The sequence below is a fragment of the Vespa crabro genome, chromosome 18 (assembly GCF_910589235.1).
Source record: "Vespa crabro chromosome 18, iyVesCrab1.2, whole genome shotgun sequence".
NCBI classification, from domain to species: Eukaryota; Metazoa; Arthropoda; class Insecta; order Hymenoptera; family Vespidae; genus Vespa; species Vespa crabro.
Window position 1 is genome coordinate 2,283,752 of NC_060972.1, and position 20,683 is coordinate 2,304,434.

At 26.8% G+C, this 20,683-nt stretch overlaps 1 protein-coding gene across 4 annotated transcripts in view; it reads right to left on the bottom strand.

The window, feature by feature from the left end:
• LOC124430419 (one cut domain family member 2-like) overlaps positions 1 to 20,683 on the bottom strand; it is a 117,175-nt gene that overhangs the window by 79,950 nt on the left and 16,542 nt on the right. For 2 of the 4 annotated variants that reach the window (XM_046976971.1, XM_046976973.1), the window contains exon 2: positions 14,120 to 14,227. The exons of the other annotated variants lie outside the window; for them this stretch is intronic. In XM_046976971.1, the coding sequence (XP_046832927.1) occupies positions 14,120 to 14,227 (108 nt within the window). The remainder of the gene's footprint in view (positions 1 to 14,119; positions 14,228 to 20,683) is intronic. 4 annotated transcript variants of the gene reach the window in all.

The window sequence follows — 20,683 nt, forward strand, 5'->3', positions numbered from 1 at the left end:
CGCTACTAAACCCCCTACTCTCATCCTAGTCTACCTACCTACCCTTTTGCAGCTTGCGTTACATGAGTATAAGGACGACAGAGGTACTAGATAGACAGATCTATATATATGTATATATATATATATATATATATATATATATAGAGAGAGAGAGAGAGAGAGGAGGGATTGACTATGTCCTCCTTCTCCTCGTTAAATTGCACCTTGGTTATAATGCGATACCTACTGACATCGAACGTTAACTCTTTGATATCCTTGAGAGATAACGAATTTTACAGATTTATATTAAAGATCTTTTCTTTCTTTTTTCTTTTCTTTTTTTTTTTTTTTTTTTTTTTGAGTTAAAAACTTTTTACGTACATTTTCTCTCTCTCTCTCTCTCTCTCTCTCTATCTCTTTGTTTCTATCCTTATCTCTATCTGTCTCTTTCTCGTTAAGCTCATTAAAGTTCGTTTGATAAAAATCATTTAAAATACGACTTTATAATTAACATGAATAAACGACGTATCAACGATCGAGCTTATAAATTAACAAAAGCTGTATGCGCATAGATATTTAATCTCTTATAATACCATCTTAATTTCAAAGAGAGAGAGAGAGAGAGAGAGGGGGGGGGGTGGTGGGGGGAAGGAAAAAACGAAACTTGATATATCCGTGCTTTTATATAGCTTTGATATCTTTAATTCGCATTAGTTGACATAGTTTCAACGACATTAACTCCGTTAATTTATTATGTTCTAAGGATCAATATTTGTTACCGACAACGAGTATACGTTATAGCGTGGTTATGGATAATTATGAATTTCATCGTGATAATATCATTTTTGTTACATATTCGAAAGGAAAATTATTTGTTGTGAAAGTTGAAAATTGAAAATTATGCGCATGGATGATTACTATTTTTTTTTTCTTTTTTTTCTTTTTTTTTTTTTTTTATTTTTATTACTTCTTTTTTCTATACTTCTGCTCTTACCTCTTTTCTTTTTTCTTTTTTTTTTTTTTTTGTCTGTACGATACTGTCACAAGTGTTAATCACGGAAAAATATCTAATATTTAATTTCACGTTTATCAATTCTATGAAAATTATTATGATTATTATGATTATTAAATTTTTTAACTATGCACCTATTGCTTTTTTAACGATCTATAATGCAATACAATGTAACTTTGATGTTACACCCTCATATATCTCTATTTTGTTATGTTTGAACTTTTTAAATCGAATACCTAAAAGGTTTTAATAGTTTCGACATTGTTGGTAAATGTTTGAAAATAGTTATAATTTTTATTAAATATAATCTCTCTAGTGATCAGAAAACGATTACTATATTATAGATTTCATGTTCGAATTATTTTCGTTTCATACGAATTACGTATAAAAATTGAATTACATATAATCTTGCAATTTCAATTTTTTTTTTTTTTTATTTTATTTTATTTTATTACTCTAATAAAATATAAAATAAAATCTATGATTCCGACGAGAATGATGATGTTGATGATGATGATTATTATTATTATTATTATTATTATTATAAATTGTGATATCCTATGTAAATCGTGATGGGATATTTGGCAAAGTATATACGTCAAGTGTTAACGAATTATCTAGATATATACGAAAAGCATTCTCGATAAATTCATTGTGAAATGTCAGAATTGTCAAAATGGCTGTATCAAATTTTAAAGGAAAAATCCTCGGGCGCTCGCGTACATTTTGATCAATCGAATAATCGACTATTCGACCCCATTTCCGTTAACGATAGAGTTTAATTTGAGAAACTGTAATCGAATGATATCGATCGATCGGGTTTCTTCTATATATCCAATACTTTGAACAGAATCTTATCTATTCTTCATCTTATCTATATATTTTTTTAATGCGTCTCCCCAATCATGCATAACCATCATTCGATACGATCGACATTTGATTCACGATAAATTATCGATACGCCCGTTGGATTATCATTGGTTATTATATCTAACCAACCAAGGGACTAGGACGACAATCGTCTTGAAAAATCTTTAACTCTATTTAATAATTCAAAGATTCAAGATAAATCGAATTAATCGATCAAAAATATTATATTCTCTTAAGGGGGAAAAATAGTGAATCACTTTTTACCAAGAAAGACGAATAAGATGTTGTTACATGGAAAAAAAAAGTCGAAATGAATGTTTTAATAATTTCTCTTTAATACTTTTAAATGATCTGTTTTTCATTTTTTTTTTTCTACAATTTCTTTTTTTTTTTTTTTTGACGTCTTGAAAAATTTACGAATGAGCAGAAAAAGGAATTAAAAAAAAGAAAAGAAAAAGAAAAGAAAAGACAGAAGAAGGAAGAAGGACGAAGACGAAGACGAAGACGAAGACGAAGAAATAAATGACATGACGTTTCCGATTGAATTTGTGATTTCATTTATAAAATATTCGATCGTTTATAATTAAAAGATATAGAAAATGACAAGCAACATATACAAGAAGCATCATCATTGAGAAATGTTCGTATCAACGAGACGAGAAGAGACGAGACGAGACGAGATCTCGTCTAACTGGATGAAGAAAGAAAGAAAGAGACAAAGAGAGGGAGGGATGAAGAGAGAGAGAGAGAGAGAGAAAGAGAAAAGGTGGAAATCCGTGAATCGGATTCAATTCAACGATCCGCTAATTCGGTCAATGAATCGAAGCGGTCGTTTACTTTTAACCCCGGTCACGTGTTCCAACATCGATCCCGATAAAATCAAACATTTTCTTGAATAACAATTATAGCTATCATTGAACAAAAATATTACATGCTTTATCGCATCCTTTAGTATATTCTTTATCGATAGGATTTCAGAAATAATAATATAAAAGTTATTGTTATCATCATTCAAAATATATTTATATATGTATATATATTTTTGTTAATTTCGAAATGGCCAGTGATGAAGTTTTCTTGTTTTCTTTTTTATTTTTTATTGTTTTCTTTTTTTTTCTTTTTTTTTCTTTTTTTTTTTTATACGTAATACAACCACAAATAATAATAAAAGATCAAAATAAATTCATTAATTATCAATTTGCAATGTGAATTATTTAAATGTCTCTCGCGTTTAATTAATTATTATCATAAATTAAATTTTATTTATTATTAAGTTTCTATTATTATTAATGATAATGATAGTAATAATAATAATAATAATAATAATAATAATAATAATAATAAATGATTCGTTTCATCGATGAAATTTTATAAAAGAACGAGAAAAGAAAGATTTACGATAGAATGTATAGATAATGAAATGAAATTTTTTTTTTTTTGAAATTTCTTCGTTATGTCGACTAATCGGAGAACAATAATACAATGATAATTAATATTAAAAAAATTATTATTATCATCTATCCTCGATTTTTCAATATAACGTAAATCTCATATGTTAATTCGTTTTTCATAGAAAAACCTTTAATTAAATTTTTATCGATAATATCGACGTTTTTTTCTTTTTTTTTTAATTATTATTATCGATGAAATATAGAAAGAATTGTAAAAATGAAAAAAAAAATATTAATAAATAAATATATAAATACGAAACAAAATATCTACTTACTTATGACGGCAAGTGAGTGATAATATTTTTCAAAGATAATAAAAAAAAAAAACGAAATTAACGATATTTAAGAAAGAAAAATTTCTATAAAATAACTCGAATTATTTTAATTGCTACATGCCCAAAAAATTTTATTTTAATTTCAATGCAAATATTCGACAAATCTAATACGTTGATTATTATTTTTATTATTACTTCTTCTGTTTTTTTCATATAAGATTTATTATTAAAATTTTCCATTGGTTTAATAATGAACCTGATTATTATTTAATATTATTTAATTATTTATAAATATTTTATTGACGAAGAAAAAATTGCCTCAATGAGCAGAGTTTGAAAATTAAAAGAAAAAAAAAAAAAAAACAAAAAAAAAAAACAAAAAAAAAACAAAAAGAAAAAAAATACAAAGAAACAAAAAAAAATAAAAAAATAAAAAAGAACAAACAAAAGAGTAAAAATATTGTTATCAAAAAAAGATTCCAAATCAATTCCAATATTGTCGATTGGCTTAATCAATTAATTAGCTTGATATGAAATATACAATTTTCCCAAAAGTGTCGTTCATTTTTACAAATGGATGATCTAAGCTAAATCTACTCTCGACACGTGTAAAATCTCAAAACGATCCAGTGAAAATCCAAAGATTCTTTCGTTGAAATGATACCAACGAATATTTCCAGGGCATTTATTTACTGGGTCAGGACGATAGTCAAAGCTCAGAGACGACTTCTACGAAGAAGAACAGAAACACATCGTCGACCGACCGTACGACGAACACACAACAAAGAAAGAAAGAAATAAAAAAGGGAGGAAGAAAGAAAGAAAGAAAGAAAGAAAGAAAGAAAGAAAGAAAGAAAAAAAGAAAGATAAAACGAGTACGAGTTTCTCTTTTGCTTTACGTGCCGATACTTTTCTTTCGTACGTACGTACGCAAAACATTAAAATACATAGCTATAAAAAGTTATGGTCACCGAACGTCAAAAAAAGAAGAAAAAAAAAAAAGATAAAAAGAAAAAAATTCCTATCGATATTTTTCCACGAAGAAATTTTCTATATGAAATCTTACAACCGACAATGAATTAATTATGTTTTTTTTTTTTTTTTTCAATTCTTCGATATTATTATACAGATATTTCGAAGAATTCGTCATGAAACGATTTTATTCGCAATATAATTGAAGTATTAAACGTAGGAAAAAGAAAATGGGCAAAGCTTATTAAATATATGTATATATATATATATATATATATGTAATTATATAAATATTATTTAAGATTATTATTATTATTATTTATTATTTATTATATAATATTAGTTACATATTTTATAATATTATATTATATTATATTAATTAAATATATATATATATATATATATATATATAATATTATTTTAATACAATAATTTTAAGTAATAGTCACGAGGGTAGAAGAATTTTCTGTAAAAAAAAAATTTGTGACAAAAAAAAAACCCATAAATTAATTATCCCATTAATTCATATTATTTTCAACAATTCGAAGAACTTTTACCAATGAATATTTCGTTAATAATTAATTCATATATAATAAAATAATCAAAGTATAGAATCTAAAGAGATCAAAGATTTACTTCAATAATAATAGATTCACATAATTAATTAATTAATTAATTAATTAATTAATAATAATAATGATAATGATAAAAGAACGAAAAATATTCAAGGTAAATCCCATTCTTCGTATATCCTTTTGTCTAATTCAATCAATTACACAGATATCGAAAATTGAATAACATGAAGAACTCTATCCGCATGTAAGCCAATTGGGTTTTTCACATAGCAAAGTTTCAATTCGTCTTTAGAAAATCGGACATCTAGAAAACACGAAAACGTTTCAAAGACATTAACGACTTTCCAATGGATTTTAAAAGGCAGACACTCGATCCATCCCTTCCTATCTTATCACCCTTCGAAACTCCCCCGTTTCGCTAGGGATTCAACAAACTATTTCCGTCTGAATTCGAAGATTCTAGTCGTTTTTTTTTTTGTCTTTTCTTTTCTTTTCTTTTTCCTTCCCTTTTCTTTTTTTTTTTTCGTCTTCCATGTCGACGAAACTATTTCCACCCCTTTAGTGCCTTTGCCTTCCGTGCTTTCAACTAACCAAACAACCAACAAAACCATTGCCACCTTCTTCTACCTCACCCTCGAACGACCACCCCATCCCATCTCATTTCACCCACCCTCGAAAGAGAACAAGGCTTCATTATCGAAAAATTGATCTTATTAGGTGGAAAAACCGAACCCTTTTACGGTGTAACTTCTTTTTTAGTTGTCCCTATGCCATTTCTCACGTGTTTTAGAAGCGACTAGATTTTTACCTCCCCCTTCTATCACACTCCCTCCCTCTCTCTCTCTCTCTCTCTTTCTCTCTCTTTCTCTCTTGCTCTAAATAATTTTCTTTTCTTCTTGATATGCGTCTAATATAAGCATTAATAAAAAAGTGTTGACAAATACGTATCGATCATTTAATTTATTATTATCAAACTTTGTATATAATCATTTTATAAAATTATTAACAATTGAATCTTTTATAATTAATTTTCTTTTTCTATATAATTATTATAATTTATTTTTTTCCTATTTTAAATAATTTTATATTATCATTGTAATTAGAGTAACACTAGTATGCATAAAGCAATTGAGAAAAGATTGAAGACAATCTGATATATATATATATATATATAAAAAAAAAAAAAAAAAAAAAGAAAAAAGAAAAAATCTTATAAGCCTAATGACGATTTTTAATTAATCAATTCTCATTGTAATTCGTAAGAAAATAGAAATGTAATAAAAAAAAAAGAACGATTCAATACGAACTAATACGAATGTCGTAACTCTTTTCTATACGTACGCATATGGATATGACTATATACATTTTTTATATTTATTTTATATATTTAATATTTTATTAAAAGAAAAAAAAAATACATTTATATATATATATATATATATATATATATATATATATAATAAAATATAAAATATCGAAAGATAGTACCGTAAATAAAAATAATTGAATCTGATTGATAATCATCGGTGTGTAAATAAAGGAAGAAAAACAAAAAAAAAAAAAAACAAAAAAAATAAAAGAAAAAGAATAAAAAAGAAAGAGAAAAGAAAAGGAGAAAGCAAAGAAGAAAATGAAAAAAGTCTTAGGAATAATACGAAAGGAAAGGAAAAAACATACGACAAACAAGCAGATGAATTACTTTTTTCTCTCTCTTTTTTTTTTCTTTCTTCTTTTTTTTTTTTTTTTTTTTTGAAATACGTTCGTCGCGGTCTATCGACCAACTAATAGATTCGTTGGACGGTTAAGGTACGAGAGGAGAGGTAAAGGAATCTACGAAGAAAGAGAAGAATGAAAAAAGATGAACTCTATCCTAGAGACCCTAAGTCGAACGGTATCCGTTGAAACGACAGTAGTTGTACATACACATATGTAAGTTGAAGTAGTATCAGCCTGAAGGTAATCTCGCTACTACTTCGGGGACTCATTGAAATCCCACGCTAAATTTCAATCTGACGTGTACAAAAGTCGTGCTCTTCCCCTAGCCCCTTCCCCTACTTCACCAACCCCATCACTCTCTCTCTCCCTCTCTCTCTCTCTCTCTCTTTCATTCTGTCCATCTATCTCTTACTAGTTTCTCTTTTTACTGACTAGAATCATGCGAGTCGCGTTCGTTGCAGGCAAACGTTCGTCTCTTTTCGATGCTAGCAAAGTTTCTTACTGTATATACATAAATAACTGTATATGTATATATATATATATATATATATATATATATAACTCTTCCTATTTTCTACTCGTTTGTAAAAGTCTTTTTAATACCACCTTCCTTCTTCCTTCAACCACGCATATACCTTCTATCCAATGTCCATTTTCATTGGTTCCAAACTACAGCAATATGGTATAGATAGAAACTCATATATATATATATGTACACACATATATACGTACATACAATATATGAGAATATATATATATATATAGTCTATTTATACATATATATATATATATATATATATGTAAGTATATATGGAAGTGTGCGTATTTATGTATAGAAGAGCGTCAAGTCAAGCTGTGCAACATAGAAGAGCACCTAATTAAAGTTTGGTCTCGCGCATATACACACCGATACATACGCACGCGTACACATATATAAACATACAAAACTCCTTCTAGTCATCGAACGAAGAGATTGGAAATGGGTGCCTTCGAGAAAGGAACGAGAGAGTTGGTTCTATTCTCCGCACACCTTGAAATACAAACCTTCGATCTCGAGAAGATCCAACTTAAGGAATTCAAGTGATTCTATGTGCATTAACGATCCCTATGCCTTTATTCGTTCAATTCTATGAACTTTAGTTTAGATTAGAATAATTAAATATAGATTATTAAAAATGGGAAAAATGTACGAAGGAATGTATTGTATGTAAGTCGATAATTTTTATTTTTATTTCTTTTTCTTCTAATTTTTTTCCCTTTTTCTTTTTTTCTTTTTTTTTTTTATTCTTTCTTCTTTGTCTACTTCGTTACTTCACTTCGACATTTCATATCATTAATATTGTAAATTATTAAAAAGAAAATTGTTGTCAATATAAGAGAAGTAAATTAATAATTTAATAAATAATTGCAATTAAAAAATGTTTTAATTCAACGTAAACGTAATATTTATTCCGTTATATTTTCTTTCTTCTTTTTTTTTTTTCTCAATTTTGTTCTTTTTTCCTTTTTTCTTTTTTTTCTTTTTTTTTTTTTTTTTGGTTTGTTTAGAAAAAAATAATATGCATAATAAGTCGATGATTTTTTTTTCTTTATTGACTTCAACTTGATGTTATAATAATATAATTAAACGTGATAAAAACTGATATAAGATTAATTAAATATGAGAATAGGAGAAATATAAGCTGATACTTTTATTTTGTATCTTTTGTTGTCTGACGTACGCGTGTAAAAATTAAATAAGAAAAAGAAGAACTGAAAATAAGTGAAGAAATGAAAAATGCATTGACGTTTTTATTTTTCCCTTCTTATTGACATAGATATAAAATCAATTAATAATTTAACAAATTAATTTTCGTTAAAACTTTAATTGGAAATAAATGAAATTAGAAAAAGAAAGAGAAAAAACAAAAAGAAAGAAAGAAAGAAAAAAATTATTACATTTTATTCAATCAATCGTTCAGAATAATTATTATTATAACCTTTTTTAGTATTATCTTTAATTCTTATCTTTGACATTTTTTTCTTTTTTCTTTTTTTTTTTTTTTGAATGGATAACCTATCATTTATTTTACTTATGTAATATTTGTTACATTATTTTATTAGAAACGGATATCTATATGTAAAGTGAATCTTTATTATCTTCTTTTGTTATTGATTGAGTTTGAATATTACAATAATTAAATGTAAAAGAAAACAAAAAAAAAAAAAAGAAAAGAAAAACAAATTATATAAGAGAAATTAAATAAGAAAATACGAGAAATATAAGTCGACTTATTTATTATATATCTCCCTTAGCTCGATTTCAGTGTTATAATAATTGCAAAAAAATAATAATATGAAATAAATGAGAGGACAAGAAATATGAATCTTTGTGATTTGTTTCTTTTTCACACTTTCTTTCTTTTTTTTTTTTCTTTCTTCTTTATAGCTTGACATTTTTAATTAAATTAAATTAAATTAAATCAAATTAAAAAAAAAGAACAAAAAAAAAGAAGGAAAAAAGAAATCGATAGAAAAAATTGAATACGAGAATAAGAAATACGAATTATTTTTGCTCGATGTTGCTTGACTTTCGTGTTAAAATAATAAATAACAAGAAAAAAAAAAAAAAAAAAAGAAAAAGAAAAAAAGAAAGAAAAAAAAACAATTAATAACGAAAAGGGTAAGGAAAAGAAAGAAATTTGTCTATTTTCAATGCTTGACATTAAAATTAAAATAATAATGAATAGAGAAAATTGAACGATAAGTTGATTCTTTTCTTTTTCTTTTTCTTTAATTTTTGTTCCCCTCCCCCCGCCACCCCCCGTCTTTTCTTTCATTTTCTTTTCTCCTTTTCATTGGACGCATTTTTTTCTCTAACTGAAAATGAAATCGTTAGGACGAAGGAAACAATCGTTCCACGTTGATTGTGTATGAAAAAAATTATTTTTATTCGTGACTAACGTCGACACGAAAGAAAAAGTTGGAAGAAGGAGAGAGAGAGAGAGAGAGAGAGAGAGTGAAGAATTGAAATTGGCGCGCTTACGAATCGATAAATTCGTAAGGTAATGGATTGGATTCGCGTGTTGATAATTTTCTTTTTAAATTCAACGAATAAGTAAGGAAAGGATATAAGAACGACTATAAATTAATAATATTGAGGTAATCGCTGGAAAAAAATTCGAAGGAAGAAGCGTGCAACGTTACTTTCAATCCCTTATTAACCAATTTCATTATTTATCAAAACACACGCAAATTACAATGGAAATAACGAGGAACGTAATTTTTGTTTCTTCTACTTTATCCTTTTTCTTTTTTATCTTTCCCTTTTTTTCCTTAAAAAAAAAAAAAAAAGAGAAAAGAAAAAAAAAGAAAAAAAAGAAAAAAAGAAATATCAAAAGAGAGAAGCTCGCAGCGTTCATTCAGTATCTTTCTTTATTTCTGCTCTCCATTTCTTTTTTTTCTATTTTTTTCTTTTTTTATCTTTTTTTTTTTTTTAACTTTCTCCATGCGTTAGTTCCAATCCGACGAACGTATGTTCTTTTATCAAAAAAAAAAAAAGAAAAAAAAAAAAAGAAAGAAAAGAAAATGAAAAGAAAAAAGGAAGAACGAAAGAAAGAAAGGAGAAAAGAAAAGAAATGAAAATTCATGAAAAAGATATGAACGAATGAAGCATTCTACTTTTATTTTTCCTTAAAAAAAGAAAAAGAAAAAAAAGAAAAATAAAAAAAAAAAAATATAGAGAAGAGAAGGAAAAAAAAGAAAAAAAAAAAATTGAAAAACTCTTTCCATCATTCTAATTGAAATATATTATAATACAATATTAAGAAACGTTTTCATAAAGTGCCAGCTCGATTGTATCAATTAATTCGATTCTATCGAAAGATAATAGGAATTATCTAATTCAGTGATGAGGAACAACCATTGTTTTACAGTTCGCCTGAAATTGAAACTCTAATATTAAATACGTGTATGCAACGGATACATATACATAGACAATATTAAATATACATACATACACACACATATATATATATATATATATGTGTGTATATATAATATATTAATCAAAACTAATTTTAATTTATTGTTACGATATTTATTGAGAGATTGTTTTGTACTTGTTATTGTTTCTCAATAACGAGATAATCAATATTGAGGTATACTATCGAAACTATTTTTCATCAATGATCTGATTGATTATTATAACATCATCACACACTTCTTTCATCTCCTATAATCCCAAAGCAAAACTAATTTCTTAATGATTAACATTTAATTATATATGAAATTGAATATTTTTATATTATCGAATGGTCCTATAATGAAGTAAAAAAAAAAAAAAAAAAAAGAAAAAAAAAATCCTTTTAATTTCATATCAAATAGAATAAGATACGTTACGTTAATAATGTATAACGTAAAAATTAGAGAAATAGAATATTTGACGTTAGAGGAATATCTTCTATCGTGACTTTGTCCGATTGAGGAAAGAGAAATAATGTCCTTTTTTCTTCTCCTTCTTTTCTTTTTTTCTTTTTTTTTCTTTTCTCTTTCTTTTCTCTTTTTTTTTTTTTTTGGAACGACGAGGACGTGAGGAGGAACAAAATGAAAAAAAAACAAAAGAAGAATAAGAAGAAGAAGAAGAAAAAAAAATCCGAAGAAAAATTATCCCTTGCAAATCTCATTTGCATAGATAGAACGTAGAATAATGGAGAACGGGATAATTAACGATTGAATGTTATTCGATCAATTTGATTATCAAAGTAAATGATCTGCCCGTATATATATATATATATATATAATTGCCATTAGATATAGTTAAAAAGGGAAAAAAGTAAACAATAAAAAGGAAGGATTATAAAAAGGACAAACTTATATAATAAATGAAAAATTTTTAAACCTTAAAAAAATGTTTTTTCTATGTCAATGTTGTATACGAAATGGAATATGATCGAGAATGAGATTTACTTTTTTTTTCCTTTTTTTTTTTTTTTTTCTTTCCTTTTCTTCTATTGTTTCTTAAATAAAACCACGGTAAGAAATGGGAATTGTGGGAGGTGGTTAGTTGGAGGCGGGTGGGGGTGTGGGGGGAAGGGGAGAAGGAAGGCCCGAGCGGTGATTAAGAGACGCGATTTCAATTTTTCCTACGTGAGATGTCAGCCTCCCACCCCCCCTTTTTTTTTTTTTTTTCTTTTTATGCTAATGACGATAATCACTCGTCGTGAAGAATTTTTAACGAACTGTGATTAAAATATGCTATTCCATTTTTTTTTTTCCTTTTTTTTTCTTTTTTTTTTTTTTTGGTCCCTTCGTTTTTCTTTTTTTTTTTTTCCTTTTTTAATTAGAACGATCTCGTAATCATCTCTATGTCTAGTTCTAATCAAGGAATAAAGCATCGTTCTCGATATAATTTGACGTTTATCATTTTGTACGAAACATTTCTCGTTCTTAATATTGCAAATAAAAAAGAATAATTTTAAAGGAATCAAACTAATGTCTCGTCTCGTATATCTAAACGTGTCTATTAAGAAATTAAAAAAATAAATAAGTAAATAGATAAATAAATAAATAAATAAATAAAAGAATAAAAAGGAAGAATCTATCAGAGAAAATGTATCCAAAGAAAAAAAAAAAAAAAAAAAAAAAAGAAAAAGAAAAAATCAAAAAAAAAAAAAATAGAAGAATAATTAAAGCAATTGAGAAACTCAAAGAGACATAAAATAATAAAAATACTTTTTAGTATATATTTCATTTTAAAAATCAATCGGATAATTATTATCGTATATATATATATATATATATGGGGTGTCTCATTGTAAATTATATGATCAAATATTTCCAATGATATTATTATAATAAACAAAATATATCAGATATATAATAAATTCCTATCCTATTTATTTCGAGACTAGGGAAAATTTAATGCGTGTATTGTAGATATTTCATAGGGAAAATTTTAATACGTATCGCAATTATTCCATTATCAAGATATATATAAGATATATACGAAAGTTGTAATAATTCTTTAAAGTTGTAATAATTTCTTTCTTTATTTTTTTTTTCTTTTTTTCTTTTTTTAACCAAAAAAGATCGATACTTTAAGCCTAACAAAAGTTTTAGAAAATATTAATACCAATCCAACGAGCAACATTCACGTTGTATAACTTTTTCCTCGAATTATTTCATCGAGTTATGGCGCTTTGAAGTTTAACAAATTGTTCGCAAACAAATCGCAACAATGTTCTTTATAAATGCTGAAAGGAAACGAAGCTTCAAATGATTATTATGTATGATCAAAAATAAACAAATAAATAAATAAAGAAAGAAAGAAAGAAGAAAAAAAAATCTAATTAATGAATTCATTGATTAGTAAGTGCTAAAAGGAAAATCGATCGCATTATTATTATTATTATTATTATTATTATTATTATTATTATTATTATTATTATTATTATTATTATTATTACGTTATTTGTCAAACTTCAAGATGCCATAACTCGATGAAATATTGACGAACACGTATAACCTAAGTAAGTATATTTTGAATTCGTGTTGATATTCTCTGTAACATCTTTTAGGCTTAAAATATTGATTACTATTCAAAAAAAAAAAATTATGACTTCCCTATAATCCTGACAACAACATTCTCTACGAGACAGCTTAAAAATTGTATTAAAAAAAATTAATAAAAAATTTTGACCTCCCTCCCTCCCTCCCTCTCACCCTAAAACTTAAATTCGATCATTGTTTGAAATATTTCTTTATATTAAGGAGATATTCGGATTATTTCGTTTGAAAAATTCGAACACCCATTAAAACTTTCTTTTATACTTTCAAAACACATAATCGATATTTAAAATGTTCAATATATTTATTGAAACGCATTATAGATATATATATATATATATATATATATATATATATATATCCTTTTAAAAATGTTTGCTCAACATAATAAATTCCAAAACAATAACGTGAAAATTAATTTCTTTAACGATTAGAATATATGTATGTTATGTGGGCCGTCGTGACTTAAAAAAAAAGTAATAAGAAAAAAAAAAAAAAAAGAAGTGATAAGAAAAATATGACAAAAGAAAAAGAAAAAAAAAAAACAAAACGAAAAAAAAAAGAAAAAAGAAAATGGTTGACACACATTATTGTAATAATTTCATATGCGCGTAAGCGATAATACATCATGGTTTCAACGACGACAATTATAACTCTCTTGTACGTATAATATAAAAATTTTATGTATAATATTTAATATTATAATGATGAACTTCATATTACCATAAGAGTTGTGAAACTGTTGATGGTGAGTGTCGATGCCGCTTCCTTGGTGGTGGATATCCAGCATGGCTTCCGGTTCGCCCCCGCTTTCAGAGCAGTTGCTCAGAGCTAAAACCAAACCGATAGACACACACCTTGCGTTTAAACTTCACATCATTTTTCTTATCGTCGATCCTCACGCGCGATCGATCACCCTGCTCTTTTATTTTTTATAATTTCTTTCTCTCTCCCTCTCTCTCTCTCTCTCTCTCTCTCTCTCTCTCTCTCTCTCTACATATATATATATATATATATATATATATATATATATATATTTATATTTGTATATATATACATATATATATATATAATTTTTTTCTTTCTTTATTTCTTTCTTTTTCTACTCATTTCCCATTCTTTGTCTCTCTCTCTCTCTCTCTCTCTCTCTCTCTCTCTCTTTCTTTTTCTCTCCCTCTCTCTCTCTCTCTCTCTCTTACTCTCGTTTTCTTTTTTCTATCTTTCTTCATCTTTAATCCTCGTTCCTTTTCATACTCGCAATGAATTTCTTCGATCGTTCTTTCGAACATTATTCATTTCGAACGTAACGAAAGAAATCGATTGGCAAATACGAAAAGGGCCAAAGATGTGTTCGTCTTTCTATTTTTTCTCTCTTTCTTTTTTTTCTTTTTTTTTTTTTCTGTTTCTTTTTCCCGTCTTTCTCTCCTCGGGAGAGAGAGGACACGCGAAAAAATTCGTAAAGAATTAATCGCGCGAATCATTTTCCTTCTCCATTTCTTTCTTTTAAATAAATATTCCCATTCTTTCTTTCTTTCTTTCTTTCTTTCTTTCTTTCTTTCTTTCTTTCTTTCTTTTTCTTTTTTCCCTTTTTAATATTTTGTTTATCTTTTTATCTATTGTTTTTGTTATTGTCGTTGTCTATTTCGTCAAGATTGAACGAACAGTCGCGACAAAGAAAAAGAAATGACAAAGCTGGGCCAAGAAGAAGAAAAAAAAAAAAAAAAAAAGAAAAAGAAGAAAAAAAAAAAAGAAAGAAATGCGTCAAGAAAGAAATCATAAAACATAAAGACACAGGGATTTGTTACACAATGTAAAACTATAATAAATATTTTCAACGCACGTGTAAACGACGGGCAAACTTGTCGAGATAAAAAAAAAAAAGTATTAAAGGTTAAAATAAAATTTTTTTAGATTCGTGACAGCGTCCTTCGTCGTCCGCGTAATTTATCTTTCTCTCTCTCTCTCTCTCTCTCTCTCTCTCTCTCTCTCTCTCTCTCTCTATCTTTCTATCTCTCTTTCTGTCTATCTTTATCGATATTTACAGAGATATAATATTTTTTCTCTCTTTTGAACGCGAATAAAAGGGGTAGAGAGAGAGAGAGAGAGAGAGGGTAAAAAAATACAAGGATAAGTAAAATGAAGAAACAAGAAATTAGAAGAAAAAATACATTGTAAAAATTATTAAAAAAAATATATATATATATAAACTATTTAAAAAGAATATGTATATATATATATATATATATATATATATATATATATATATATGAGAAAGAAAAATTAGTGAAAAAGAACGAAAACGCTGTCACAAGTCGCATTTTAATTAAAAAAGTGCCAAATTATTAAAAATATCGCGCTTAAACGTATCCTGATTGGTTCAAAGATTTTTATTTTTTTTTTTCTTTTTTTCTATTTTTTCTGTTGGGGTTGAGTTTTGGGGGTGTTCTAGATAGGGGAAGAAAAGTATATTGTCAAATTGGTACGAAGGAAAAAATTTCGAACGAGGAAAAAAAAGAATTGGTGCGTCGTTTGTCGGTTTATAAGTCGAAACGAAAAAAGAAAAAATAAAAAAAAAAATACAGAAAGAAAGAATATTAAAAAAAAAAAAAGAAAGAACATAGAGAGAAAGAGACAGAGAGAGAGAGAGAGAGAGAGAGAGAGAGAAATAGAGAGAGAGAGAAGAAAACAAAATAAAACAAAACGTCGGATAACAAACACAAATAGTCCAACGTTCAATCGCAGCGAAATAAATATAATGAGGTCGATACTCGCGTGCAATTTTCTATTATTTATATTTTCCTTTTGCTCGGATCAATTTTATTTATTGATTTGTTTCCTTATTTTTTGCGTTAATTTTTTAATTGGCTTTTTTAATTTTTTTTCTTTTTTTTTTTTTTTTTTTTTAATCTTTTTTTTCTTTTTTTTTGTTTAACATCTCATCATTTATTCATTCATCGTCGCTGGGTTGCGTCCTCGTTAAGATCCTTATTATATTCGACCTTGAGAAGAAGAGTGGGGGGGAAAAAAAAAGAAAGAGAAGAAGAATAAGAAGAATAAGAATAAGAATAAGAAGAATTAGAATAAGAAGAAGAAGAAGAAGAAGAAGAAGAAGAAGAAGAAGAAGAAAGAACGAGTCTTAACTGGTGCGTTTGTCTATCCGTTTGGTTGGTATCATTGTCCAATAATAATATGGACGTAACGAATTAGTATCTAACAATATGTTTTATCTAATTAGATTGTAAACGTTACATTAATACGAACGAAAAAACATTTTCAAAGCTATTATTATTTCTCCATTATACTCGTTTCATATACATTTCTTTATTCGTTTATTTATTTGTTATTATTTATTATATAATCTTCCGTGTAGAGATTCGTCGTCGATGATGATTATCTTCGAGGAGGACGAAGATCCAAAATAATCCGGAAGAGAGGGGGAAGAACAATATATATATATATATATATATATATATATATATATATATATATATAAATATATATATATACATATGTATAAGTGTGTGTGTGTGTGTGTGTGTGCGTGTGCGTTTTATTCATGCGAGCGTCCTAAATATCGTACTCTGAAATTTCTTGAATCGTTTGAATCAAATCTGATAACGAATTAAATGATAAATTATTTAAACGACGTTATAAGATAAAGAAATAACAACAAACATATATATATATATATATATATATATATATATATATTATTTGTAGATAAAAAAGGAAAAAATCTCTCCATAGTTATTCGTTGAAAAATAAAATAAATACATATATCGTATAAGAGTTAGTTCGATGATGCCATTGATAATGTGCCAGTAATTATAATAGTGGACTGATAACAATAATAACTCTTACAAAGCAATGCCGTATGATTATAGCATCTGATTTAAAAAGAAGATAAATAAATAAGTAAATGAATAAATAAATAGATAAATAAAAGAGAGAAAAAGAAAGAAAGGAAAAAAAACAACGACCTTGAAATATCTTCTACCGTACAAATATTCTTTCTTTTTTTTTCTTTTTTTTTCTTTTTTTTTTTTTACCTAACATCTTCCCACATTTGTTATAAAAAATTACGGGATATATTCCGTTCGGAGAGAAAAAAAATCTTTTCGTTCTTTCGTCCTTTTACGTAAGTCACATGTTTTAATGATTTACATGTTTTCGTGTAATATTTATAAAATACTTTTTCTTTCCCCATTCGTACAATAAAATATTTTCCAAAGTACATGCTCAAATGTTAATTCGTATAAATGATCTTTATGCAAATTTATATTTATCAACGATATTATGGTTGTATATATGCATTTTCGTTTCTATTTCTTTTTTCTTATGGGAATATGTGTGTTCGTGTCTCTTTTTCTTTTGTTCCTTTTTTGTTTTTTCTTTTTTCTTTTTCTTTTTTTCTTTCTTTCTTCTTACACACAGATACTTCAGACGACTTAGAAAAATAACTTGGGCAACGAAGAAAATTCCATTAGTTTCCTTAGAAAAAAAAAAAAAAAAAGATAAGAAAAAGTGAAAAATGGAAGTATGTCATAAATCAACGACATTCACTTACATTTTATGATTATAATCATGTTAACTTAATTTCGAATAATAATAGATATTTCTTCTTCCTCGTCTTCCTCTTCTTCTTCTTCTTCTTTCTTTCTTCCTTCTTCTTTATTATCTTCCATTTCTTCTTCTTCTTCTTCTTCTTCTTCTTCTTCCTCAATAAAAATATTTTTATCTTTCTCTAATCTTTCGAAAATATACGAAAATATTCATGGAAATATTCACGGGTTTTTAACAAATCCGTTGTATTTTAATGTTCCCCGTTGTTTTTTCTTTTTTCCATTGTAAATGGCCAGTCGGATTGTTATTCGTACGAAGAGTAAAAAGTTATTGAAAGAAAAAAAAAAAAAAAAAGAAAAAAAAAAAGAAAAAACAAAGAAAAAAAAGGAAAAAGAAAACATCGAAAAGTATTTGATTGTCAGTTCGTCATTAAGACAAACCAAATTGGAATGATACACGTATAAACTTTACAAAAAGAATCATTAAACAGTATATTTTTTAATCTTTCTCTCTCTCTCTCTCTCTCTCCCCCCTCTATCTCCAACTTCTTTTAAATTATTAAAATATAAATAATTGCAATATAAAATAAATCGTGAAATCAATTTTTCTCGATTTCTTCTTATTTTTCTTTTTGAATTAGTCCACTTCAGTCATAACTGCCGGCACATATGTATATATACATACATACATACATACATACATACATACATACATATATATTTATATATATATAGACGAAATCTATCAATCGATCGCGTCAACTAAAATATCAACAATTCTCGACATGAACAAACAAAAAAAATTACCCAAAAAAAAAAAAAAAAGAAAAAAATAGACACAAAAAAAATAAATAGAAAAAAAAAAAAGAGAGATTCCAACCCCACCCCCAATCCTCACCCATCGTAAATTGATCGCATATATACAGAGACGATATCTAAAACCGATTCATTGGGTCAATCAGAATGTCGACGATTCTCGATGTAAACAAACGAAAAACGAAAAACGAAAAAAAAAAAGAAAGAAGAAAAGGAAAAAAAAAAAAAAATTAAGAGAAAAATTAAATGAAAGAGCTCCTTAATTCCCACGAAATGGATTTCTCATAAAACAAAAGCTTATGTTCTTCGTTATATGTATCTAAACGTTTGTGGTGGCTCGGGTGATTTGGGCTGTGACGAAGAGGGAGGGGAGATTATTGGAGTGCTCGAAATAAAAACGAGAAAGACAAGAAAAAAATAAAAAAGAGAAAAAAAGAGAGAGAGAGAGAGAGAGAGAGAGAAAGAGAAATAAAAGCAATAACGAAGAATGTTTCGTACATATGTATGTATGTTTGTATGTATGTATATATGTATATATGTATATGGCTCGATGATCGAAGAGCTCGTAGAATTTTTCTTACCTTTTTCGTTAGGGTTGTTTTACGAGTAACGGTCACGGTAAAGCACCGTTCTCTTATATATTATCTCTTTCTCTCTTTCTCTCTCTCTCTCTCTCTCTCTCTCTCTCTCTATCTATCTCTCTCTTTCTCGTTCCTTCTCATTCTTCTATTACGAAGAATCGTCCTCCCCTTTTCGTACCAGTCTGTACGTATGTTCCGGTAAAAGAGAGAGAAAGAGAATGAGAGAATAAGAGAGAGAGAGAGAGAGAAAGATGTACATATGTATGTGACTGTTACAGAATGACATGTACACATATACGTGTGTACATCAAAAATGGCGAGCCGGTTTCTATGTTAAAGAAGGAGAGAAAGAGACAGAGTGAGAGAGAGAAACCTGTGTGTTTTGTTTGTTGTATGCCTACGTAGGGGAAAGACAGCTCGAAAGAGATAGCAAAGGAAACGGAAGGGATGCGAAAGAAGGATAGAGAGACAGAGAAATGGAAGGACAGAAAGAGAAAGAGAGAGAGAGAGAGAGAGAGAGAGAAAGAGATACACGCGTGTTTTATGTAGCTCACGTACATACATACATACATACATATATATGTATATAAAAGTGTGAACGTGTATATGTTTTTGCTCAAGTATTTATATACATATATTTAATGTATGCACGATTACGTCAAGAATGAGTCAGCCGACGGAATAGTTCTCTCTTAGGGTTTAGGATTTTAATAAATATGTGTGTGTGTGTGTGTGAATGTGTAAGAATTATTTTCTTTTATTTTGTGTTTCTTTTTTTCCATAAAATTTCAATTTTTTTTTCCTTCTTTTTCTTTTCTTCTTCTTGGTACTTTTTTCTTTTTTCTTTTTTTTTTTTTTTTAACAAATTTTACCAAAATTTTAACATTAATTTTGAATCGTAACGATGTTAATTTCAATATATTCAATATATATGTATTTTCCATTATTTGTACGAGCGAATTTTACTTGCGTTATTTGAAATATACAAATATATACATAGATACTATATAATATTACTATACTACTATATACTTTATATATTAAAGATAATGTAGAAGCTTTTAATAAATATATCATATTTATCCTTCAAAACGTGCTTCTGAATCGAATAGATCTTTTTCGCAAAACATATTTCGTGAAATATGTTCATATATATGAGATTCTGTATTCGTTAAAACAGTTACCCACACAGGATTACAAAATATATATTATATACATATCTATATATATATATATATATATATATATATATATATATATATAGATATATGTATATTTCCATACATACATATATATATTCTATGTTTTCAAATATATTTATTAAAATA